The sequence below is a fragment of the Electrophorus electricus genome, chromosome 13, assembly GCF_041902795.1.
Source record: "Electrophorus electricus isolate QZ-2024a chromosome 13, ASM4190279v1, whole genome shotgun sequence".
NCBI classification, from domain to species: Eukaryota; Metazoa; Chordata; class Actinopteri; order Gymnotiformes; family Gymnotidae; genus Electrophorus; species Electrophorus electricus.
Window position 1 is genome coordinate 15,573,674 of NC_137509.1, and position 26,845 is coordinate 15,600,518.

Genomic DNA, 26,845 nt, shown 5'->3' on the forward strand with positions numbered 1-26,845 from the left:
ATGCTTAGTATTTTTTTTCACTCTTTGCCTCTTGATAACTGGTAAGTCATATTTTTAATAACCAGTATGTTTATGCTACAGTATCAACTGCATATAAGTAACATGCATTCTTTACTCTCCTGTTAAAACCTCTACAATCATGGAACTTCAGGTACAAACATTTAGACAGGGACATAGCGTGGCAATTAAATGTGGCCAAAACAAGGTCAAAGATAGCAAAGGTATTTTCATTTGGTATAAGATGAGTTTACGAAAGTTGCCTCAGCAGGTTGTGAGAACAACTGAAGATGGTACAAAACACAGATTTGCTCAAGCATTTGACAATGGCCACTTCAGTGTTGCTCTGGGTGATGAAACGTTAGACCTCAACATTAATGAAATCTCAGAAGATAACATAGGAACATATTTCTGTGGAACAGTGAAGGCAAATGTTGTAGAGTTTGGATCTGCGCCCCTTATGCTATTTCAAGGTAATTGTGTGCAGAGATTTACTGTTCTGCTTCTTTTCCTCTTTGGCCTGATTAATGGTTCTCCATTGTTACTTTGTTTTTAAAAATTTTTCAGGCTGAAAAGATCAAGTAGCAGCTTAAAACTGAAATGGTTTTTAAGAACAGAGAATATTTTACAGTCCAGTGTTCACTACAAGCTGTTACTGAGAGTTGCACAGAAGAACACAGTGTCTACTGGTTCAGACATGGCTCAAACAAATCTCACCCAGGAATCATTTAAACTCATGGCAACAGGAGTGATCAGTGTAAGACAGACTCTGATGCTGGATCTCCTACACAGACTTGTGTCTACGACCTTCCCAGGAGTTACACCAGACATTCTGATGGTGGAACTTATTACTGTGCTGTGGCTGCATGTGGGGAAATACTCTTTGGAAATGGAACTAAAGTTGATGTTGAAGGTAAAACCACTAATAAATAGTGATTCTTTTTTTTGTAATACATTTTAACTGTATATGTATATATATATATATATATATATATATATATATATATATATATATATATATATATATATATATATATATAACTAATGGGAAAAATAGACCATTGTCTATAAATGAATTTGCTTTTAACCTATTGCTTTTGATAATTTCAGAAAATACCAGATAGATTGTTACTGTTTTGACAATATGTAATGTGTTCACTGTTATTATCATCATGGTTCTGGGTGGACTGTTATATAAGAACCAACAGAAAAGTTGGTTAAATTACATTGTATTTAAAGACTAATCTATAATACTGGAGTCATTTTAAATTTTAACATAATATTTTCACAAATATTTGAACATTATTACTTACTTTTTTCCCTTCAAAGGTTCACGACAAAGTCAAGGTCACTTGACACACAAATAAGGTAAAAAAAATAATAATAAAAATTTTCTTGCACATAAAAGTAGACTAATTTTACTATACTCCTATTCTCTGCATGGTTTATAACACATACTCCTATTCTCTGCATGGTTTATAACATTTTGTTCTCTGTCAGGTCGAAGACACAGATGGCTTGAACTATGCAGCTTTGAGATTTGCTTGAAAACCTTATACCTTTATGAACAATTCAGAAGTTATGAACAATTCAGATGTTTATGCTCAGGTCAAAATACAATGTATAATTGAAATGAGAACATTTTTATTCTCTGTTTAATACCATATTAGTCTCTCTATTTATATGCAACATGACAGCCATGAATGGGCAACAAAACTGAACTCCCGTTTTGGTGATTCTAGGCTTGTTTCAAATAAAACTCAAATGAGACAGACAAAGTGAACAGCCCTATTGTCCATGGTGCTCAATCCTACTTCAGTCATGCATAGCAAAAACTCTCCCTCTCATGGCCAGAGGGGGCCTCGGCCTGGTGCCAACCCTTACAGTACACCCCCTGGAAGGGGCAGCTCCTGACGTCACAAGGCCAGCCACACGATCCCCTCGAAAAACCCAAACGAGTTTGCGGTCCAGGATGTGATGGCAGGGGACCCCAGAACACTCCTTTGGCCCATATCCCTCCCAGTCCACCAAATACTGGACTCCACCATGAACTCGTAACTCCAAGAGACACTTGACTGGGTACGCTGTTGCCCTGTCTACCATGCGCAGACCCGGTGGGTCAGAGGGGTCCACTGAACACAATACAAGCCTAGGGCGAGATACATGGAAAGTGGGGTGGACATGCAATGACGGGGGAAGGGCAAGGCGATAAGAAACAGGGTTTATATGGCGAAGTACCTTGAATAGCCCGATGTAGCAAGGGACGAGTTTGTGGGTATAACCCTGCCAACAGCCAAGCCTGCTGTCCCGGCCGATAAGTTGGTGCTGGTCGCCGTCTCTTGTCGCCATAATGTTTTTGAGCAGCTGTAGCAGATAAGAGAGCCCTGCGTGCCCTCCGCCAGGCCAAGCGGCAGTGCCTGACTGTCTGCCCAGCAGACCAGACACCCATGTCAGCAAACATGAGTGGAGTATAACCGTACTGGCACGCGAATGGTGACATGCCTAAGGAGTTCCACAGAGTGTTTTGGGTGAACTCCACCCAAAATAGATGGTCAGACCAAGAGGATGGGCAGGAAGAGGACAGAGAGCAGAGGGTGTGTTCCAGGTCCTGGTTAACTCAGTCTGGCCATTGGATTGCGGATGGAAGCCAAAGGAGAAGCTGGCTTCTGCGCCAAACAACCGACAAAAGAGCCCCCCAGAACCAGCTAGTGAATTGAGGCCTGCAGTCTGACATGATGTTGCTAGGCAGCCCATGAAGATGGACAACTTGAGTAAGTAATAATATGCTGTCGCTTTCGCAGATGGCAGTTTTGGCAGTGCAACGAAGTGGCCAGCCTTGGAGAATCTGCCAATTAACACCAAAATCACAGTGTTGCCCCTTGATGGGGGCAGCCCCGTGATAAAATCGAGCAACAGATGAGACCAAGGGTGCCAAGGGACAGCCAGTGGGTGCAACAGACCAGCGGGCCTTGTCCTGGGGTCCTTGCACTGAGTGCAGATGCGACAGGACTTCACAAATGCTCAGATGTCGGGTTCCATGCGTGGCCACCAAAACTGTCTATGGAGAAATTCAAGCATCCGTGTGACTCCTGGGTGCACTGAAAAGGGGGATGCATGTCCCCACTTGAGGACCTGAGTTCTAACCACCTTAGGTACATACAGCCATCCCGGTGGTTCAGCCACAAGAGCCTGACATACTGCCTTCTCCACTGGATCGATGCTATGATGCGGGCCTCTGGGATAATGGTCTAGGGAGGAGCAGAAGGCAGCGAGGATTCCCACCGGCAGGAGAGGGTATCAGGTTTAATGTTCTTAGTGCCCGGCCGGTATGATAAGGTAAAATCAAACCAGGCAAAGAATAGTCCCCATCTGACCTGGCAGATTAAGTCACTTGGCCTGCATGTTTATAGGCCAAGATTTTATGGTCCATCCAGACCAGGAAGGGGTGTTTTGCCCCCTCCAGCCAGTTTCTCCACTCCTCGTACAAGCTTGACTGCCAGTAATTCGCGGTCGCCCACGTTGTAGTTCCGTTCTGCTGGGGACAGACACTGAGAAAAGTAGGCACAGGAATGCAGTTTGTCCCCTCCTGATCGCTGGGACAGAACTGCACCAACACCCACCTCAGATGCATCCACCTCAACAATGAATGGAAGGTCTGCATCGGGGAGCCAAAGAATAGGAGCCATGATTAGATGGCGCTTTAGTTCTTTGAACGCCTGCTGCGCTTCAGTGGACCAGCAGAACCGACCAGGCACTTTCCTGGTCAACGCGGTCAATGGGGCTGCAAAAGTGCTTCATGAACCTACGGTAGAAGTTTGTGAAGCCCAGGAAGCATTGGACCAGACGCACCGAGGTGGGTCTGGGCCAGCTCTCCACAGCCCGTACCTTGGCCGGGTCCATACGTAATGTGTTAAGGGAGACGATAAATCCCAAAAAAGAGATGGTTTGTGCATGGAACGTGGACTTCTCCAGCTTGATGAAGAGGTAGTTCTCGAGTAGGAGCTGGAGGACACGCCTAACATGGGTAACATGTTTGTCTTCCGTTTGGCTGTAGATCAATATGTTATCCAAGTAGATGAACACGTACCTGTCAAGGGCTTCCCTTAAGACCTCAGTGATGTACTGTTGGAAGAGAGCGGGTGCGTTCCTCAACCCAAATGGCATGATGAGGTATTCGTAGTGCCCAGAGGGGGTGATGAACACAGTCTTCCACTTGTCTCCCTCCTGGATTCTCACCAAGTTGTAGGCACTGCGCAGGTCAAGTTTAGTAAAAATGGAGGCCTGCTGCAGTTTCTCGAATGCTGATGTCATGAGGGGCAAGGTATAGCAGTCCTTGATGGTTATTTTGTTAAGGCCCTGGTAGTCTATACAGGGGTGTAGCCCACCATCTTTCTTCCCAACAAAGAAGAACCCCAGGGAAGTAGACAGCCGGAATAACCCTAGGGTCAAGGACTCTTGTATATACTCGTCCATTGCCTGACATTCAGGCCCTGAAAGGAAGAACAGGCAGCCTCTAGGGGGACTGGAGCCCAGGAGGAGGTTTATGGCCATGTCATATGGCCGGTGGGGAGGCAATAGTTGGGCTTTCTGTTTACTGAATGCTTCCCCGAGGTCCTAGTATTCCTGGGGGACTCTAGACAGGTCTGGTCCACCGGGACCATGACCGGACCCAGAACGAGGCTTGGGTAGCTGCAAACAGGAGCTCTGACATGACAAACTCCAAGACAGCACTGACTGGGTCAGCCAGTCCACATGGGGATTATGTTGCTGAAGGCAGGGGTACCTGAAGCATTGAGAAAGTTGTCCACTGCTCCCGAGTCCACAAATGCCTGGAGACGCGTTTCAGACATTCCTCAAGCAATTGTGGTACTTAACAACCCTTGAGCTCGGGGAGGACTAGTTGAGTCGGTCAAGGGTCCTCCCATCCCTGATGGATGTTGTCTTTTCCCCCGGAGCTCAGGACAAGCTGGGTGGAGATGACCTGAGCTTCCGCAGTACAGACACCTCCCTTCCTGAATCCGTGCATCACGCTCACTTCAGGAAAGGTGGGTGTGTCCGAGCTGCATTGGCTGAGGTCCAGACTCCCACCCACTTGTCAGGCACATAAACAGGGCTAAAAGTGCATGGAGTTCCACGAGAGCCTCCACTGATCTCTGGTCCCCATGTTCTGCCCCTCTCCCGTACACGATTGTCAATTCGCAACACCAGATCGATCAGGTCATCGAGAGAGGCAGCAGTATCTCAGTGGACCAGATCATCTTTAAGCTCCTCACTGAGGTGCTGGTGGAAAGTAGCAATCAGAGCTGTTGAGTTTCATCCACTCCCGGTTGCCATAGTGCAAAATTCGATGGTGTAATCAGCCACCACTCTTTTCCCCTGGGGTATATTAAGGAGACAGGAAGCCATCTCCCCTCCAGCAACTGGATGGTGAAAAGTCTGCTTGAGAGCAGCAGTGAACTCCACCACAGTGGAACATACATCTGTTTAGTGCTCCCAGACCAGAGTGGCCCATGCCAGAGCCTGCCCAGTCAGAAAGGAGGTGATGTATGCCACCATAGCTCATTCAGTGGGGAACCGAGAGGGCTGCTGCTCTAAAGCCAGTGAACATTAAAGGAGTAAACCCCTACAGCATCCTGCCTCACTGGCATAGCACTCAGGGGCAAGGAGCCACAACTCTGAGCACGAGGTACACAGGACTTGGGCTGGCTCTGCCGATGCCACAGCCACAGAGCCAGCCCTCAATGCCCTCCCACAGCACATGCAGCGAAGTCTCCCGTGTTCTTGGGCAACCTCCTGACTCCAGGTGTGGAAGCAGTAGAGTCATACGGAACCCCGGTGGACGAGCGAGACTGGTATAACGATTTCCAGTCCTTGGAGTCGGACTCTGTGGACCCCTACGTTCCAGCGGTAAGACCTTCCCTCATCCTGGCCTCACTTCATGGAGCTACCAGGAAGGAGGAACCCACTGATCAATTTTGGGGGGGCCCTTTGTATGGTCCAGGATCGGATGGTGCAGAGTCCTACGGAGAACAGCTGGACCAAGAGGACCAGTACTCGGAGATGGACTCTGCTGGGTCCTATGATCCCTACCTGGATGATCATAGGGGAGACAGTTTACGGAGAGACAGAGGAGTGCAGCAACATCTGTCTGCAGTCGGATAGGGGTTCCGATTGTGAGGAGGAAGCTCCAATGGAGGTAGAAGAGTACCCTCATAGGGATCCTCCCTCCCACGGCGACGCCAAAAGCTCAGAGAGCAAGGAGCCTCCAGCACCCAAGGCACTGCCTAGGACATACTGCCCAGGTGCAAGCAAGCTAACCTGGGTGGCTAGCAGGGAGGCACCGTTGTTGGATAAGGACACTCCCCCGCCTGAGGCGAAGAGCTCCAGAGCATATGCACCTACGCTGAAGCCTTGTGCAGGAAAAAAGGCAGCGGTACCAATACCAGAACCAGGGCAGTCGCTGCTACCAAGGCTGGCGAGGGACACTTCCCGCCAGGCTGGTCAATCTTCGACCCAGCCGACGACTGGGGGACTGGTTGGGGTTCCTTCCCCCTTCCCTGGACTATTGAATGTGTGTGGTGGTGCTCATGTGCCTGTCACTGTCACCGTGTCTGTCCCTATTACGCTAAATGTACCAGTCACTTTGCTCCCCTTTGTGTCTGTGCCCGTGCCCGTTAGTGTGTGCGTCCCTGTGTCTGTCATTGTCTTGCTCCCTGTCCTTCCCCAAACTACCTTGCTCACGCTGGCCCGTGGCAGGTTGTCTGGTCCTCCGACATCTCTGTTGGTCTCGGGGCCAGTAGAAGGTGTGGACAATCAAACGAGGGGTGGAGAAAATGAAACTATTGCATAAACTAAAATACACAAGACAGGGAAAACACAGAACATGGAAGCTGGGAGGAACTAATCGTGACACATCTGTTGGTATTTTGAGAATATAATTGAAATTACAAAGACTTGTCAAATGTCTTACAGGAAATTTTAGATAACATCATTCTTTATATTTACTATGTTTTGTGATATTACTGCAGAATTTCTCAAAATATACAAATGCAAAAACCATTATTTTTACTATAAGCATTTGTCTTCCAGATGTCCTTGGTGAGAATCGGTTCCTCTTCTTTATATTCTTCTCCCCAAACTGCTTTTGTAATTTGGACTGTATAATCGCCAAGTTTCACTCAGTCCTGAGTCCTAAAATAATTGCTGAATTTGAAAACAATGTGACAATACTTTGCAATAATTCTGCTGACTCTATACATAATAAAGTATGGCTCCTCCTACCATCCCCTGATGCCCCCCTGTTGTAGTCCACCACACCTCCACCTCAGCCACTTACTTCTCCATTGGCCTAGACAGACAGACATTCTTGGGCCAGATGGGTTTCAGACACAAAACCCGTCTTTTTTTCTCATTACTTATTTTGTTCTCAACTGTTCATATCATTGTAGTGTACATTGTCAGCCAGAGGAGCATGGGTCCCCCTCTTTCTCTAGAGTTTTTCTTGCCACTGTTGCCCTTGGCTTGCTCACTGGGGACTTGGACTCAGATATATGTAAAGCTGCTTTGTGACAACAGCTGTTGTTATTACAGCCCTTTTACCTACACCTTTCATGAGCTCGAATTCTAGGACCAAAAAGGTCACAACATTAAAAAAGAAACATGAAGATGCACTCTATAGAGGGTTTTCAGTGATGTTATTGTTTTCTTTTTTATACTGTAACAAAAACATAAACAAAAATATATATAACAACAACATAATTTGAATCTAAATAGGAGTGTTTCAGCACAACACATTAAACAAACATTTACTAAAGCCCACTCAACCATTAACTTCCCAAAAACAAAAGAAAATAAAATATTTATCTCTTTCCTCAACTCCTTATCACAGAACAGTATACAACCTTAACGTTGTAAGCAAAGTCAGACACTTGCAGAGAAAGGCAGGAGTTTTATTGTAATCCAGATCCATAGGGGTTAATCTAGCCAGGGTCAGACAATCATTGATGAAATCATTGAGGAAAACAGTCCAAGTCCAAAAAACTGTAGAGCAAAAATACAAGCAGCCAAATCCAACAAGGGGTAAGCAAAAATCAGAATTGAGAGTAATGGGAAAACTAGATCAAAAACACAGGAGGGCAAAAACAGGAAAAGACCATTCCGTATGCTCAGGTAAACTGGAGGCAATACTTCGCAAAAACAAACAGTCTTAGAATGGTTTATATACATGGGAAACAGGTGAACTCAATATACAGGTGATGAGGCTCTGATGAACTGTCGATGATTGGGTCAGTTGCTCTCCTGGAGTAGAACAGCATGATATATATATATATAAATTGATAAGTCATCTCTGTAGCATTCATGTAAAACATATATTTAAATACCACAACATAAACAACTTGCCAACGTAACAGTTGTAAAAAGCGCTACATAAATACATTTGATGTTGACTTTGACTAGTGAAATTAACTATGGGTATTTTCTGATAGAACAGCCATAGGATAACTTCTTCAGTTATGCCTTTAACCAGGTGAGATTAATTGATGGTTGAGGACAGGACAATACACTGAACTATGACTTACAAAGTGCTGTCATCTACTCATAGAATGTATCCTAGCCAGTACAATACAGTAGTACAGTACAGTAGTGGGCAACTGTGCCTCATCCACCCTCACCCTCAGGTTTAGTGTTGTGATGTATGTGCATTTAAACGGCTGTTGGTGTGTGGGTCTTTATCAGTCATTGTCATTATGTTTATTCATGCTTGTGTTCACATCATTCATGTTTGCTGTAGTTGTGTTAGCGTTCACTGCTTATGTTATATGTGAGTGGTGTTGTCTTTCACGTGTGTAAACAAACGTCTATTACTATTGAGGCACTGTGTGTCCTGCTCCTCACCTTACGGCACTGTTAAACTTCATGAGGCTCTCACACAGTTTCAGGCACAGCACCAGGACGCTGCACTTATCGTGGTTGGGGATTTCAACAGCGCTAACCTCAAGCATGCAGTGCCCAACCTTTATCAGCACATAATCTTCCCCACCAGGGGAAATAGGACACTCAACCACTGCTACATCCCATACAAGGACATGTTGTTCTCACTAGCCATTATTCTGTGCAAATGAATATATGGGCAGAGTTAAAGGATTATTCCACCAAATCCTTATACAAAGAGCATGTAAGTGGAACAAATTTGTTTTGTACATGCCTCTCTGAAAACAGATGCATCTATTAAGTACTGGAATGATAAAAAGGTGACCATCAGAAGAATCAAGTATTTGTGATTTTATGTGGATATTATAAAAGTGAAATTACAGACTAAGGCTTGTTAAACTGTTTAGAAGATCTGTCTTTGAATTCTACCAGTCTGTTAATATAATATGTTTGATAAGTACACTTGCATAAATTCACTTGCAAAAACATATATATTTCTACAAAATATGTTTTTCTTCCAGACTTCACTGAGAAATTAGGTTCCTGTTCTTGATTATATACCTTTACTCAGACTGCTTTTTTAAGTTAGATTTTCTATTTTAGTTTTTCATATGATTACAGTGTCCTTTTCAGTGAATGTTTATGCATATATTCTCTTTGCGTTTTCAGATGCACAATGTCAGGTGGTGGGGGTTGTGCAAAAGGACCCTCTCATAACGGCTGAACTTGGAGCCAATCTGGCAATTCTTTGTAATTATTCCTCCGACTTTATGCATAAAGTTTCATGGTACAAGCAGACTATCGGAACAAGACAACTACTAGTTGCAGACTCTCAGCGCTACTCAAAAGAAGCCACATTTTATAATGGTTTTGACAAAAACCATTATATTGTACAAACTGAAGACAGCAGTTGTGCTTTGAGCATTGTGAAAACAGAGCAGTCTGATTCTGCGACCTACTACTGTGCCGTGGCTTTTTTGAATATCATTACTTTTGGAGATGGAACAGTTTTGGTGATCAAAGATTCTGAAGGTTAGTTACACTTTCAACCAAAATGCTAATGCAGAAATAAGAATTTTAATTGGACATTATTGCAGATATTTATTATCAGACATTTTGGATCAAGGACTTTTTATTTGGTAATATTTTATGTTACACATTAGTTGATTACTTCATTTTTAAAGTTAGAGTTTATACTATTTACATATCAATTGTATTTGTTACAATTAATTTCATTATTACAATTTTTCTCTTCTAATTCTTTACTTTTTAAGGTGCACATTATTCCAACCACACACTTCTCCAGCAGCCTATGTTGGAACCAGTTCATCCAGGAAACTCTGTGACTCTGCAGTGTACAGTCCTCACAGAGATCTGTGTCGGAGGACACAGCGTCTATTGGTTCAGACATTGTTCAGAAGAGTCTCAACCAGGAATTATTTATTCTAATGGACATAGCAAGGGTCAGTGTCAGAAGAGCTCTGTGGCTGACTCTCTTACAGAGAGCTTTGTGTATGAGCTCACAAAGAGGAATCTCAGCCTCTCTGATGCTGGTACTTACTACTGTGCTGTGGCTCTTTGTGGAGAGATACTGTTTGGGAATGGAACTACACTGTTCTTCAATGGTAAGGATTGCAATATAATGTCAGGTGAAAAAAGCAACATTCAATTACTACTACTTGGTGTTTTAACACCAGGTTAAATAGATTAAAGATAATACATAGTATACTTAGAGATAGCATACTATTAAAAATTATGGATATTTATAGACTACTGTAAAATACTGAGTGGAGTTACAGTTTCCTCCCACATTCCAGTGTTGTGCATGTTAGCATAACTTGGTATCTCAGCTTAACATGCATATGGGCTGGTGCCCTGTCCAGGGTTGGTCCCAACATTGCGCCCTGTGCTGCTGAATTGGATTAAGTGGTTTGAAACATGAATGAATTAAACTGTGTATTCTCAGCTATTTATGAATACATAAGATTACATCATCTATAATTATTCAGTTTTATTCCTTTTATTTATTGGAAATAAACTATTTGGGGGAAAGTCTAAATTACTGTTATTGCATATGACTTTCAATATGCAGTACAAAGAAATACAGTAAATAATTGCTGTTTTCTTTTCCATGCAGGTGGAAGTTGTATTGAACAGATGAATATGTTGTCCGGGCTCTCCATTTTAAGATCTCTGATTCTTGCTGTCATGCTTATTACTCTTACAGTGTTCCATTGTTTCTTTAAATTAAATAAAAAATATTAAAAACATGCCTTACAAATATTGAAAATGTTACATATATCTTTATATATCTTCTTTTCACTTTTAAAAGTCTGTTAAATTATGACCACATGATACATGTCACTTTATTTGATTTCTTCTGGAGATGCATTATAATTATTGTCATTGGAAAATTCAATTTCCCTTGCTTCACTGAAATAAAGAATTTTGAAGTAATATCTAAATATGCTTTCAAGTTTCAAAACACACTGTTCACACAATGTTAGTCAATACAGAAGCTGCAAAAACAGCCCATTTTTAAATAACTGTTTCTCGAGGAAAAGCTTATTTACATATTTCTGCCTATTCAAGGTATGTCCACTCCAGTCAAGTGTGCATACAAGTGTAGCAGTAATTCACTTCAACCCCTCTTATCCTATACAGAAAGGCCTCTTGAAGTGATTAGTTGTATGACAATGAAGGGCTGGCTCATATATCAGCTTAAAAATGTATTCTCAAGCACTGTCATGTTATTTATTTCTTATTGAGGTAAATGCATTTAACTTCTGTGGTTAATAATGGTTTATTTTGGGGTGTTTAGGATTGAAATACATGTTTAAATACATGAACTAAACAAGGTAGAAGGTGTGGACAATCAAACGAGGGGTGGAGAAAACTAAACTATTGCATGGAATTAAAATACACAAGACAGGGAAAACACGGAACAAGGAAGTTGGGAGGGACTAATTGTGACACATTTATTTTGAGCATATAATTGATCCAACAAGGGGTAAGCAAAAATCAGAATTGAGAGTAATGGGAAAACTAGGTAAAAAAACAGGAGGGCAAAAACAGGAAAAGCGCGCTCAGTATGTTCAGGTAAACTGGAGGCAATACTTCACAAAAACACTCTTAGAATGGCTTATATACATGGAAAACAGGTGAACTCAATATGCAGGTGATGAGGTTCTGATGACCTGTCGATGATTGGGTCAGTAGCCCTCCTGGAGTAGAACAGCATGTTGGGTATTGTAGTTTGTTTGTGTGTCTGGCAGCATAACAACAACAAAGACGAAAGAACACAGCACCCTCCCCTACAATATCAAACTGTATATATATATATATATATATATATATATATATATATATATATATATATATATATATATATATATATATATATATATATAAAAATTATAATTATACTGATGAGTCATCTCTGTAGCATCCATGTAAAACAAATCTTAAAATAACACAGCATGAAAAACAACTCATCGACGTATCAGTTGTAAAAAGCGCTATGATCCTTGTTGGATCATCAAACATCGTAACTGTAACTGTGGTTATAATGCTTATCAGAATGTTACAAAAGTATCGACAAAAAGGTATGGATTTGTCAAGTTTTCTTATATATTTGCACATAAATATCCAGTATCTCTAAATGTGAAATTACAGTTAATTATACTTTCTGATTGTTTCCAAGACTCTTTAACTGCTCAAACAATACAAGTGAATCAGGTAAGTGTTAATTTCTGAATTGCCACAGAATTAAATTGATGTTATTCAAATCTCTCAATCAATAAGCCTACTTCAAAAAAGTGGTATCTCACTGTATGACACAGAATGTTCATTTGAAAGCTGATAACTAAACTTTTGCGTTGTTATGAATGTTATTTTATTGCTCTTGCAGGTTGATGACAAGGATTCCTTGAATTATGCTGCTTTGAGTTTTTTCTCATAAGCCAGCATCTTCAAAAAAATCAAGAGCAAAGCCCATTAAAGAAAAATCTGTGTATGCACAAGTCAGACTGTGAAAACTGTAGGTTTTATTTTCCTTATAAGCAAACATGTAAATGCACCAGATACAAGTAAAAACTGTCCAAATACACGTGAAAACATAAAATACCTCACAAATACACTTGAAAACATAAAATACCTCACAATAAAATTGTTTTTATTGCAGTTTATTATTTATAGTTCACAAGTCAGTATATAAATATGTTGATTCAGCATGTAATCATGCACCTGCTTGAAGGAGCAATCTCACTCTGATTTTTTACATTTTCTGACACTACCAGAACTGAAAAGTCATCACACAAAAGTCTCAGAAGCACTAAATTGGCCAAAACGGAGTATGTCACTTTATGCATTATATGTCCACCAATCTTAACTCACAACCAAAGATTTTCATACACCATGCATGATTTGGCTTACAACAAAATAAAATCATGATGTATGCAGTGGGAAGTCAGCCTTATATACAACTATATAAAGTCTATATACAAAGTACCTGTGTCACGGTCACATGTCTTTTAATAGGAGACACCTGCTCCTCATTCTATATCTCCCTATTTATAATCCTACAGGTTTGGAGGGAAAATGCTGCACATTAGCGAACGAGACCACGAGTGCCCTTCGGTGCAATCCTACTCTGTTCCAGGAGATTTAACGTGACTTATTTTAGTGTTTGTTCAAATTACATGGAGAATAAAGAACATATCAGTTCAACCTTACCTCTCACTTCCTCTGTGCCGCCTACGTCATAATCTATAGCTGAATTACTGATTAGATTCACTGTTAACTAGAGCAACAGTTACTTTACCATTTTTGAAATGGTAGAGTGGCCTTGTTGAAAGCCTTTATTTTTGTAGGCTAAAATGTCAACTCTGTGTGATTGAAAAAAAAAAAAAGAAGCATGTATACTGAGGTAATTAGTTGGCAAGAAAACTCTTGCCGTGAAACATTGGTTGCCTTACTTCAATACCTGTGTATTAGAGCTACTGTGCTTCTACAGGAAAACTACATGGTTACAGGTGAACACAATGTTGCAGATGGATTACATTACTATGTTACTATTAATGTAACTGCTGTACAATACTTGTGTCTTGTAACATCACATAACATTCTGGATTAAAATCAACAAATTAACTAGTACAAGTGGGATCTTGTACTATGAAATTGAAGATTGATTTAACTGGATTTTTGTTATTATTTTTGGTGCAAATGAAACAGAAGCACAAAACCCACAAGTGTTTGAATATGCAAGTATACACTGCAATGTCAATTTGTAACCAATTTTACCTCTACATGGTGACAGTGGGCTTGGATAGGAACATCTGAAAGGAAACAAGAAATAAATGTGTTTTTAGCTAAAGACAGCAGATTTTGTGTGAGATAAAAGCCTGATTGCAGTTTCTTTGACATTAAATTCTCTATGAATTCTGGAAAGCTTATTATTGTAACCTGTATAAGCTGTCATTCTTGAGTTTACCTTGGGCCTGTTTGCTTTTCTTTTTTAGCCTGAGGAGGAACAGTACCACCAGGGCCATGATCAAAATAATGATGATTCCACTCAAGAGCAGTGTTAGTTTGAAAAAGATGTCATCACCACCACGCTCCTCTGTAGGTATATCATCATGACCTATTTAGAAAGGTATCATAATGAAAAATCATCACATGCATTACTACAGGTACTCAGAACAATAGGTATGTTGACAAACCGTAAAACAAAACCACATAATACAGTATACAGTAGAGGCATAGATCATATAGAAGATCAAAGATCAAAGAATATTTCTGAATAAATATTTTTAATCATCCAATATTACCTTTAATATCTAAATGTGATTCATTATAGAATTCCATTTGATCCCGCAAAAAAGCTCCACAATAATAAAGACTAGTGTCAGTATAATCCACTTTCATGATTTTCAAGGATGAGCTTTTCAAGGATTTTCAAGGATGGGTTTTGTTGAGTCATTTTAAAATGTTCTTCTTGTTTCATAGCTATAATATTTAGTTACAATACAAAGTGGGAGAGAACCATTGGTCTGTTTGAACCATGCTAGGTAACTTGTTTCTCTTAAAATGTTGGCACAGGTAAAAGTTGCGTTTTGTCCAATATTCACCATCAGTGCAAGGGTTTGAGATGTCCATTTAAGGATGAAGCCTGAAAGCCATAAAGAATTTCAATGAAAACAGATACTTTGATAACTTCATAATCGTCTTCTTTCAATTTGTCGTTGATAATTTTTAACATCGTACTTTATCAGCCAGTGCAAAGCTGACAATTAATAAGTAGTTCAGACTAAAGACATGATTATATAACACAAAAAAAGAATAATTGTACACAGATTGTTACTAATTTTTTATTTAAACATTTTTTTACTTAACACATTTTCAATGACAGAAAATAATAAGAAAAATACTGTAGAATAAGATAGAAATACACATATTTCACATACACTTACAAATTCCACTGAGCACAAGTACACATGATGGAAGGAGAAGCATATTTGAGTTGTGGTTTGCAGGGTTCTACATCAGCATTAGACAATCAAACTGTTTTTCTATTTTTGAGAGGCCTGGTTTTTGTATCAGACATGCAGAAAGAGATCTGTTTACAAGCAGTTGATTCTTCTTAGCTGTACTGTAATAGGTTTACATTAGGGCTAGACTTTAATGCAGGCAAACTAGGTGTAGGTATCCAATTTATGACATCCTATGCTTCAGGTCCTGTTGGAAATCGACACTAAAAAACAGCTGGCCAGATACTCCCTCATCAATTGCCAATCAAGTCATTCAAATAATCAATGATGTTCAAGACTCAAAAAGCATGGACATGCATAAAATTAAAAATATTGGAATATTTCACTGGATTATATTTTAAAACTTAGCATGAACCTTCTATAGGCCTGGGGACAGCTTTCTGGCTGGACAAAGACTTCTTGGCTATGGAGACAGCTTTATTAATCAAATATATGAAAAGTAGTAAATTGCAGTGACCACACAGATCACCCCCCTCCCCTTTATTGCTATCAGTCTTTGAAAAATAATTTTCATCAAAATCCCTAAAAATCAAAATCCCATCAAACAAGTACTAGGTAGGATTATCTCTTTAATCCTCAATAAATTAAAAAAAAACCTCTTGAGTGAACCTCATTCTCATTCATTGAATTCTAAACACTGGTGCTAAAATCCTTGATAAAATTCTGAAACATTGTTTGGAGGGGGTTCTTCCCATCATCATATCACCAGATCAAACATGTTTTTGTAATGGAGCAGCAGGGTTCATCAGGGGTTGATCAGGGGTGAAGCACCCTGAGAGACTGTGCCCCTGGTGAACACCCTAGCAGAGTAGGAACTCTTAGATGGACTCAAATGCAGATGAGGTGGAACAAGGATGAGGAATGGAAAAAAGAAGGACAACTAAAGAGGAAATAAGCCAACTAGGACAAGATTTGAACCAAAGTAGTGGGGTACAAAACACATGGTGCTACCCGCTACACTCCTGTGAAGATGAGGGGGGACTTGGGCATAAACAACATAGGTAGAGAGTGAGGGGAGTGCTTGGTGGTAATGAAGGGAGGACAGGAGTTGTGGGCTCACCCAAACAGATGAGATTTATGGGTAACAAAGACTGCAACTTCTTCTAAAGAGAAACAGATGAAAGACAAAAATCTTCATTTTCTAAATTAAATAGTTTTATATAAACTTTTATTTGGAACTAAAAAACATCCCAAATTAAAAGAGGTATATTGATCCTTGTATGATAAGACAGATGGCACTCTTAAATTTCCAGTATTATTTCTGGGCAGTGTAAAGTTGAGTGGTTAGCAGGCAGATGCCAAGTGTGGAGAAGAGCAAGATTTATTATGGGCAAATCCATATTGAGAGTCGTTAGTCCAGGGTCAGTTGACGAACACAGAGTTCGGGAACTCATGAAAAACTAAATGAAACAAAACATATGATGACAGAAGTGAAGCTGGCTAAAACAAATAGGCTAGGAATAAACAAAGCTTGTGTACATGACATCAGCCTGGACAATGACCAGAACTGAAACATGGCAAACACAGGGCTTAAATACTGAACATAACAAGGTTAGAAATGAGGAACAGGTGAAAGTAATGACAGGTGAGGAAAACCAAACGAGGGGCAGTGAAAATCAAACTATGGAATGGAACCACAACAAGGAACTAAAGCAAAACAAAGACACAAGAAAGGGAAACCACAGAGACAGGGATGCTAGGAGGGTGGTCAATCATGACAGGCAGCTGATATAAGAGCATTGCTATATTGGGTAAAGAATGATGTCACTGAATGGTCAACTTTGGAAGGGGCATCTGTTTGGTCCATTTCTACAGCATGCTTATTGTGTACTAACCTGCCATTCACAAAGTCTTTGCACTGGAAGGGTAGAAAATCTGTTTCACTTAGGGGTTTGTGGCAAGTAGCACCAACTGCAAACATTCACATTGTTCCATCAGTCATAGATGAGGCATTTGCTGTCTGGTCTAGAAGAGGTGTAATCTCACTCTTTGATCTCTACTGACTACTATATATGCAAGGAATGCTGTTAGGCAAATAAAAAATTCTATACCATCTGCACTGGTCTAAAGTCAGACTTTCTAATGCCATCATAGACCCCACATGTGAAGAATGCAGGCAGGTCTAGCCTCTCTGCTGCACATGTTTTAGAAATGTCTTACACATTCTAGCAAATTTCATGTCCTACGCATTCTGGCAAATCATCTTTGAGACCTTCGCTAGGATATCTGAAAAAGTAGAAGAGCCATCCCCATTCATTGCATTATTTGAGGTGGTCTGGCAGACACCCAATCTGTCATGCTGGCTTTCTTCTTTCTCCTGCCAGGATACTGATATTGTTTAAATTGAGAGATGGAATTAGTTGCATGGTCACATATTTTAGTGGGTTAGATCAACTTCATTTGCTGACTGTGGTGAACCAAAGGTTATGATATGCTAGTGAATTCAGACTGAGCATGAAACTAAATGAAATCTCTGGTTCACTTTTTTTGTGTATTTTATTTTTATGATATATTTTCAAGATCACAAACTATGCCCCTCTTTTTGGAGAAACAGTAAACCTTTTGAGAACAAATCTACTGAGAACTCTATATAAGATATTTTTTTTACAAACACGAACAAACAAACAAGCAAGCAAACAAATATGTGCACACTGCGTAATAAAGTTCTGATAGAATTTGAAGGCCTTTCTGTGGGAGACAGACAATCAGATAAGGCCTGAAGCCTTGTTTACTTTTACCACAAGCTACGAGCTCCTGGGTCAAATGACAGCAGCACATGACTATACAGTTTGGCAGGGAGAGTGGCATAACTGAAAACTCAGTGACAGAATGTAGCTGTGGTTTCCTGCAGAGTGAGGGACAGGAAGAATGGGACTGAGGCATTTGTAACCTACTCCTGTAAAAGAGTGACTCCTGAATACCATCTAAAGTTCACTGAACATGCACATGATTTACACAACACATTCATAATGCAGGATCATTTTCTGCCACATGCTATATTAATGCAAATGGAGTTGTTTGATTTTATGGTATTTTTCTATGCTCCATTTCTCTAGTCTGGCATTTTGTTCCTGCTCATGTTCCTTTGTTCATGCTGTTTGCAGAATAACACCTGTAAGCTATGTGCTTAAAAACACAAACAAACAAAAACCTCTTGACACTCCTATGCCATGGATAGAAAATAAAACTACAAATTATTTTCTCATTTAATTCACCATGACTTGCAAAACCTCTATTTGCAGAAACAAAGAATGGGGGGGGGGGTGTATTTCTCAGTGACTACAATTGTCATTTTAAAGAGTATTTTTTACTCTTTAAAATTATTAATAGTATTTTTTAAGTTTTATGTATAAAGAGTATTTAGACTATTTTACATTTCCCTTTTGTCAGATTATATCTATATATTCTGTTTGTTAGACTAAGTATTTTTATTTTCAAGATCAATTAGATAGAGCCGGAGGTTTTGTTTAGACAAACCACAAGCTCCTGTTTAAATAACAGCAGCAAATGCCCCTATAAGGAGGTGGTGTAAGTGGAACAAAACTGAAAAGGAGGTGTCAGAGAGTGGCCCATCACTTCCTGTTGAATGATAGACAGGAAGAAGCTGTTCAGTGTACAGCAAGAACCGCTGTGCTGAAAAACAATGGAGCAGTACATTTATTGGAGATGTTTACCAGTAACCAGTCATAAGTAAATAACTACATTATTTTTAAATGTTGATTATCACAATTTCTTTGACAATTTTTAACAGTTCTGATAAAAACAGGCATTGTTATCAATATTATTCTTTTATTGAAAGTAACTTTATTTGATTGTTTGGGATTTTAAAAAATATATTATATTTGTCACCATACTAAAATACATGTTAGCATACTTAAGTATGTTTTTAACTGTCTTACTTTAAAAGTTAATAGTATTCCCATTTGGAGAGAATTGCGTTCATTTTACTATACAAGTATAATGTTTTGCTTTTGCAGTCACAAATTTCTGCTGCATGGAACCATCCTCATTACTTTAAATTGAGGTAAACTGGATTACCTAAAATATCTGAAATTTTAAATTGAACCACTAATAGCACAGTGCATCTTTTAGTTGGCCAATAAAATCAACCTTTATTTAAGCTTTATATAACCATACATCAACAGGTTTAGGGTCAGAAACATATCAAACAGATCTAAGGTTGTATTGCCTGCAGACACTGCTCCACTCTTGGCTTTATATCAGAAATTGTTTAAATTATTGAATGGGAAAAATAATTTATTTTTAAGGTCTTCTAAATAGAATAATGCAATAATAATAGAATACACAATACTTTTATTGTGATAATAAAGGACATTTAAAAGCAAGTATTTTTGTGCATTTTACTTGTGTACAATCAACAAGAATTATAAATACTATGATAATAATACTATTATTATTATTATTACTGCCATCATCATCCTCTCCACTGATTAATTCATCCAGCTAAAATGTTGCATGTAATTGCACATACAGAACAAAGGCCCAGGCTGCAGATGTGCATTTGTATGGCTAGACATGCAGGTTTGCATGAGAGGGCACCTTGGTTTGAATGTTTCCACCCACAAAATTGACTAGGCCTGACTTTTTTCACACCCCGTGCTGCAGCACAAAGTGCACTTTGTTTCTCTTTCTTTCCATAACCACAGACCAAAATACAATGACTTGTTCACTCCAGCTAAATTAAAAACAACTAAAAGGAGAAGCATGATGCTTTTTGTTTTGCATTTAGAGTTTAACCATACTCAACACTGTTTTGGTAGCTTGTTTTTTTTTAGAGTTGGCTTTCAAATATTTTATTGGTTTAGAACCTTCACACATGTTTGTACCTAAAATATTACTGCTAAATATTACTTTAGCATCTGTCATTGTAACAAACTATTATATCATTATTTCACATCTTTATGACCTTTTAATCCATTTATATCACATTTTTTACAAATATTTTTGTAAACATATTGAAGAGAGAAAAGTAGTCAAGGTGTGGGAGGGCAGGCTTGACTGATATAGGCTTATAGAGCTCTCACCAAACACCACTCCCTGCTGGTAACAGCAGGAAAAAATAGGGTAGCTGAGCACCACACACCAAAAAGATCCACAATTAAATATCTATTAAGCTAAAAATGTAAAAGCTTTTATTAACTTTAGGGAAAGCTTAGATGAATTCCAATAAGGTTGTCAGTCCACATATGTATCTTGAGTTAATTCGACTGTGAACTCTGAGTAAGTGTGAACTATAATGGAAAGACAAGAGAGATAACCCTCAGAGGTAAACATCTCTGTGCATTAAAACAAGGGAATAAACACATGTTTATATATTTAAACTTTAGTTATCCTAATTTGGTGTACAGAGGCAAGGCAAGGTGAATTTATTTGTATAGAACTTCACACAGTGGAACAATTTAAAGTATAGGCCTACTATATAATTGGACTATAATGAAATTACATTTATATTTGCTTGTTGCCAAGGATAAGCTTTTAAGAACTGTCTCTAATAAAATGCATCAATATGACAATTCTCACTAAATTCTACTAAATTCTTCTAAATTGTAACAAATTATGTCACACAAAAGTTTTCCAATTTATGAAAGCAAAATGAAAAGTTCACTAATCATTTTTTTATGAGGACACAAATTTATTAGAATTGTGCTCCATAGCTTTTTTTTTTTTTTTTTTTTTTTGATTATTGTTCACCACAGCTTCACAGGAGGGAATTTCAGGACCATGGACAGGGACATGTACACATTATTCCTGCACAGGAACGAAACCTGGATTGTAGATGCCTTTCACTTAGTGAATATATAGAAAGATATTTACACAATAGATTCATAATTCCAGATCTTTTTTCCAGTTCTTCCTAGCATTATGTCAAGGTGAGTGTGTCTCACCAGCTTTGACAAAAAAAAAAAAAAACATACAAAAACAAATGCAGTCCATGCACTGACATAAAATCATCCCCAGCATGTGTTGCTATATATTATTTAAGATAAATGGAACAATAAAAAATATTGCTTGTCATCACAAGCACAGGCAAGATCTGAAATTCACATATTAAACGGTGATTCTTTTCGTTTTTAAGGGAAACCAGTGTGTGAATGGCAGAGGATCAGATAAAATTTGAGGTCTTGCTTACATGTATAATACAAAAACCACAAGCTGTTGGTCAAATAACAGCAGCAAATACCCCTATAAGGCGAAGGTGTGAGTGAAGCATAACAGAAAAGGAGTTGTCAGAAAGTGGCCCTTTATTTCCTGTTGAGTGAGAGACAGGAAGAAGCTGTTCAGTGCACAGTGAGACCCAGTGAGATAAACTACAGCGGACCAGCATATTTTCAGATTTATAAGTGACACATAACCAAAGAATAACATTTCTAATGGTCATCAACATAAAACACTCTTACATTGACTGATTTATGTGTTCATCTGATGTAAAATATAGATTTTTAATTCTGTTATAAAACAGAATAGCAAATAAAAATTCATATTATTAGGGGGGGGGAGTGTATTTTATTCATCATTAAACAATTAATATGTTTCGTGTATCAAGAGCGTACTCAAAACATAGAAGCCCAGTATGAGTGTGTGGGTGTGTGTATGTGTCATAGTTTGACTATTTTCCTGTCACAGAACTGACCATCAGCTTTTCTTTTTACACACCCATGACAGTGAAACCACAAGAACACACTTCCCACCAGAGACCCTAGACCTTTTTCCATAAACAGAAACAAAAATACTTATCTTGTTTACTGCTGACTGAGCTCATCTGTTAAGCCTTAAAAAAAAAATATGACAAAGGGTAAATGCAACAAAACAAAGGCTAAATGCAAACTAAATGCAATATTTATTAAGCTTCCATAGACAGAAAGAAATGAAGAAACACTCTTTGTGAAGTAAAGTTTACATTTGTTATGCAGGATATTTGCATGCTAGCTTTTAGCAGGCACACACATTTAAAAAACACTGGGCAACACAATTTGACCTTTTTTATTCAAACTGTATATAAATATATATCATAAAACCCAAAAACCATGGAAGAAACATTCTAAAAACAGAATGTTTAAAATTGATTCTCTACAAAAAAGTATTATAACATGTATCTATTTCATTATAATATATAAGGCTGTTTTTACACTTCTGAAATGTACAATAGATTTACATATTTCTGTCATCATAGACAGCTGTGATGTTGTTTTCACTGAGCTAAGATATGATTTTAATAACTTGAATGAGTTTAACAATTCATAGTAGTCAGGTTTCGTTGTAAAGTTTGCTGTTAATATAAATGGTTACTGTAAAATATATACGTTTCACTGTTTCAGCAGCAGTTTGTTCTTTTAAAGAAGAATCACACGTAGGCAATGGTATATCCAAATAGTTTCTTATTCAAAAATAGGCATTTGTTAAAGCAACTTAAGAAAGAAGAAGTGTAGGGTGAAGAGGTCAGCAGCTGGCATAACACTGATAATCTTCTGTAGCAAAAATGTTTGTTTGCCTAGATACTGATTATCTATCTCCCCCTGCTGCTGAGAGCTGGAAAAACAAAGTTCAATAAGAATAAAATGACACAAGTGAAATTTGAGCTTGATGGATGTAAAAGTGATGCATTACTGTCAAATAAGGTCAACGCTGATAAAAAAAATACTTTTATATCCTTTTAAACTGTGTGCAATTTGTGTTTTTTGTAATCAGAGAAATTACACAATCTTCAGTTATGTATTAATATACTCTTTCAATGATTATATCGACATAGCTGTGGTAAAGCACCCAATTTTAATTGATCTGTGATAATTGTGTGTGCATTGAAAGGACTTTGTGCAGATCAGCAATGAGGTCTCATATCATCTGCAATGCAGGCTGCAAACAAAAAGCTGCCCTCAGGGACTACAGGTACTATAGCAAAAGCAATATCTCTGGCAAATCTGCTTACAAATTGTACAAATTATATATTGCATCTGAATATTTTTATACATTCAGTATTGAAAAAACATGTATGGGTTTTCACATATGCACCTGCTCCAGGGTTACTGATGATCACTGTTTTGTGGTGGTGTGTTCCGGCCAATTTTTGGCAGGGATGCTGAGCTTGAGCTGCACATCTTAGTCTGCGGTCACCCTGTTGCTCTAAAAATGGAATGGAAACAAACAGCAGGTGGGTCTGCTGTGTCTTACGCACATCTGTGGTCAAAAGTTTCCAGAAGTGTTTTCAAAGGGACAAAATGCAGGTACCAAAAGCATACACATGCTGAACTGAACTGCTGGGCTCTGCACATGCTACGTATCTCATTAGCCATTTTGACTTTGCTAGTCTAAACCAGGTTCTTACCTGGGAATAGGCCAATTTAGGGTCAATTTAGAATACCTATATAAAAGCTTATTCTCACAAGTCTATTTCATGCATCACTGTTGTTTACTGCAATGAAATCCTTTGCCTTTGCCAAGGCAAAGACCATCATATATCAATATTCAGATGCAATATATAATTTGTACAATTTGTAAGCAGATTTGCCAGAGATATTGCTTTTGCTATAGTACCTGTAGTCCCTGAGGGCAGCTTTTTGTTTGCACCAATAAAAAGCCACCTCAACCTGCAAGGTCTCACTCTCACTTTTCTTGCTATCAGTATATAGTGGGTACAGGGGTAGTCTGTAAAAAAGGGATCTTCAGATATGCTTAAACTGGTTAAACATATCCTAACTTTTATGGTTTCCCTAAGAGCAAGTCGGTGATTTTATATTAATAAATGCAATTAATTCATTCATTAAATTAAACAACTGCTGTAAGGTGTACTTTCCCATTTATGACAGAAATAACACCTGGACAACATTCAAAAGACATTATTCTTATTGTGACTTATACTGTGTTTTTCTCTCAGACATTGCCACAGGTATCACTGTAATTCAAACTGAAACACTGAAGACATTTGTGCCAGGTGCTATAACTTTAAACTGTATAATCTGAAAATATCATTAAAACTACTTCTCCTGCTTCAGGCAGGAGAAGCACCAACATGTATCATCACTCTTTATGCTGGCTCTGTTCCTGTGTTTCATGGAGACTTTACACATGATAGAAGATTCAAAGTAAACAAGAGCGAAACTCAATATACTTTAACGATTTCAGATTTAAAGCAAGCAGATGCTGGAATCTATTATTGTGCTGTAAGGGACTATAACCTTGTAGTTTTCAGTAATGGTGTGTTTCTCAAATATGAAGGTTAGTAATCTTAAGTTTAAAAAAAAACATCTGGTATTTGAATTTTAATGCTTTTGGTTAACTTTATCCAATTTCTACCTGCAGGACCTAATTCAAAGCACCACCATTATATCAGTGGATTTGTATTACTTGACCAGACAGATAACAATCTGAAATTGAAAGAGACAGTTCACCCAGGAGACTCTGTGACTCTGCAGTGTACAGTCCTCACTGAGAGCTGTGCAGGAGAACACAATGTCTACTGGTTCAGACATGTCTCAGGAGAATCTCATCCAGGAATCATTTATACTCATGGAGACAGCAGTGATCAGTGTAAGAAGAGTTCTGAGGTTGGATCTCCCGTACAGACCTGTGTCTTCAACCTTCCAAAGAGTAATCTCAGCCTCTGTGATGCTGGAACTTACTACTGTGCTGTGGCCATGTGTGGGGAGATATTGTTTGGGAATGGGAGTAAGCTTGAATTTGCTGGTGAGCAGAAACATGAAACCAGTGTCAGCATTTTACCAAATGCATAAAATGTGCTTTGTTTCTTTTCCGTATTAGGGCATATCACTGATGCAGAGCAATCTGTGAATTTTAGATCCTTTTCAGAAGTCAGAACTCATTCAAATTATTGCCTTGGCAGTATCCAGTGTGTTTTGCCTAATTATAATTTCTGCCCTCTTGCGCATGAGCATAAAGAGAAGGAATGAGCCCACATATCTGTAGCAAGTCTCCCACTGAGTATTAAATGCATGTATGTATATGAATAAAAAAACACTATATTTGACCATAACCTAGGAGAAAGACTGCTTCCCTATAAACTGTTAAAACCTTAAAATCTTAAAACCCCAATAATTGCAATTCTGTCAGGATTTGTTAATAACATTTGTGACATTTGTTCTACAGAATTAACACAATCATTTACTAACAAAGTTTTTAAACTGACATTTATGATATTTTACTACTACTTAATAATTGTACAGACTAATGCTAATATTAAACATGGTACCATTTACAGTCATGGCAGGATGTTCTAATTTTACATCCAACATGCAGGTGAACCTGAGCAATATCATACTCCATCTGTTCCTTTCATTTCTCCCATGAATGAGGTATGATATTGATACTATCAATGAAAATCTGTAACGTTGGAGGGTTAAACAAGGTTGTGGGGATGAGGCACGTTGAACAAAAACATACGTTTCAATTTACATCTAACATTCAAGACTCAACACACACATACACGCTACTTAGGTCAAACATCGACAACCTCAACGATAAGACACGAGACTTATATACATGCATGAAAATTACACACAACAAGGTGAACGACATGAGCTGGTGTAGCAATACAGACACACACACAAACACACACACGGAGATGTTTGAGGGGGAAGGGGCTGTACCATGACAGAATCAAACTATGAAAAGTAAACAATGAGTTGTTTTAGTTTTGATTGTATTACAATTAAATTAAATGCAAAAATATTTTAAGATAGAAAATGTGTGTATTTAAAAAATATAAAAAAGTAGGACATTCAAAAGCTAAAATGCTGGTATAAATCTGTATACAATAATAGTGAGCTAAAAATGGTTTCCAGAATTTTCAATGCAAAAATGTTTCTTCCTTAGAGTGTGGAAAGAGAAGAGTTGAGCTATGCTGCAATACATTTCCCTGCAAGGAAATTCAAGCGGCAAGAGACACAAAGAGACACGTTTTCAAACACCATATACTCCTCTGTTAGTGGTTTAAACTAAGCATGGGAATGACATTAATTGTAAAATGAAGATCTTAACCTTTCACTGAGGAAAAAAAGTCAAATTTAATTATATAGTGCTTTTCACAACAGCTGTTGTCATAAAGCAGCTTTACAGATGTCCAAGACCAAGCCAAAGGTGACAGTGGCAAGGAAAAACACCCTAGAGCACCAGGAAGAAACCTTGAGAGGAACCAAGACTCAAAGCGGGTAGACAATGGACACCACAATAGCAACAATATAAACAATAAAGAGTGAAATAAGTAATGAGAAAAAATAAACAATGAAAGCTATTCCGGTTTTCTAGAAGACCTAGTCTTGTTTCAATGAGTGTTGATGTGTCCGAAACACATCTGGCAAGAGGCAATGCCCAGAGCATTGGATAAGTATGTGGCTGGG

The 26,845-nt window shown here is 38.6% G+C and overlaps 1 protein-coding gene and 2 pseudogenes across 2 annotated transcripts; all 3 read left to right on the forward strand.

Annotated features, from left to right (window-relative positions):
* LOC145643552 (uncharacterized) lies at positions 1-930 on the forward strand (annotated as a pseudogene).
* A 7,898-nt stretch (positions 931-8,828) lies between these two features.
* LOC113568898 (uncharacterized) lies at positions 8,829-11,345 on the forward strand. Of its 2 annotated transcripts, none has more exons than XM_035519961.2 (4): positions 8,829-9,172; positions 9,598-9,960; positions 10,203-10,553; positions 11,066-11,345. In XM_035519961.2, exons 1-4 carry the CDS (start codon positions 9,124-9,126, stop codon positions 11,191-11,193), a joined length of 891 nt encoding a protein of 296 aa, XP_035375854.2. In that variant the 5' UTR covers positions 8,829-9,123; the 3' UTR covers positions 11,194-11,345. The 2 variants fall into 2 exon arrangements, with proteins under 2 accessions (XP_035375854.2, XP_081551215.1); XM_081695089.1 differs by having other exon boundaries at positions 9,172-9,248.
* A 12,276-nt stretch (positions 11,346-23,621) lies between these two features.
* LOC145643553 (uncharacterized) lies at positions 23,622-25,222 on the forward strand (annotated as a pseudogene).
* The last annotated feature ends 1,623 nt before the right edge of the window (positions 25,223-26,845 follow it).

Excerpts from the sequence above, each read along its gene's own strand:
- LOC113568898 (XM_035519961.2), top strand. The coding sequence starts at position 9,124 with ATGGGCAGAGTTAAAGGATTATTCCACCAAATCCTTATACAAAGAGCA. Across the intron at positions 9,173-9,597 it reads AATCCTTATACAAAGAGCAT|ATGCACAATGTCAGGTGGTG; the intron begins GTAAGTGGAACA and ends TTGCGTTTTCAG. Across the intron at positions 9,961-10,202 it reads GGTGATCAAAGATTCTGAAG|GTGCACATTATTCCAACCAC; the intron begins GTTAGTTACACT and ends TTACTTTTTAAG.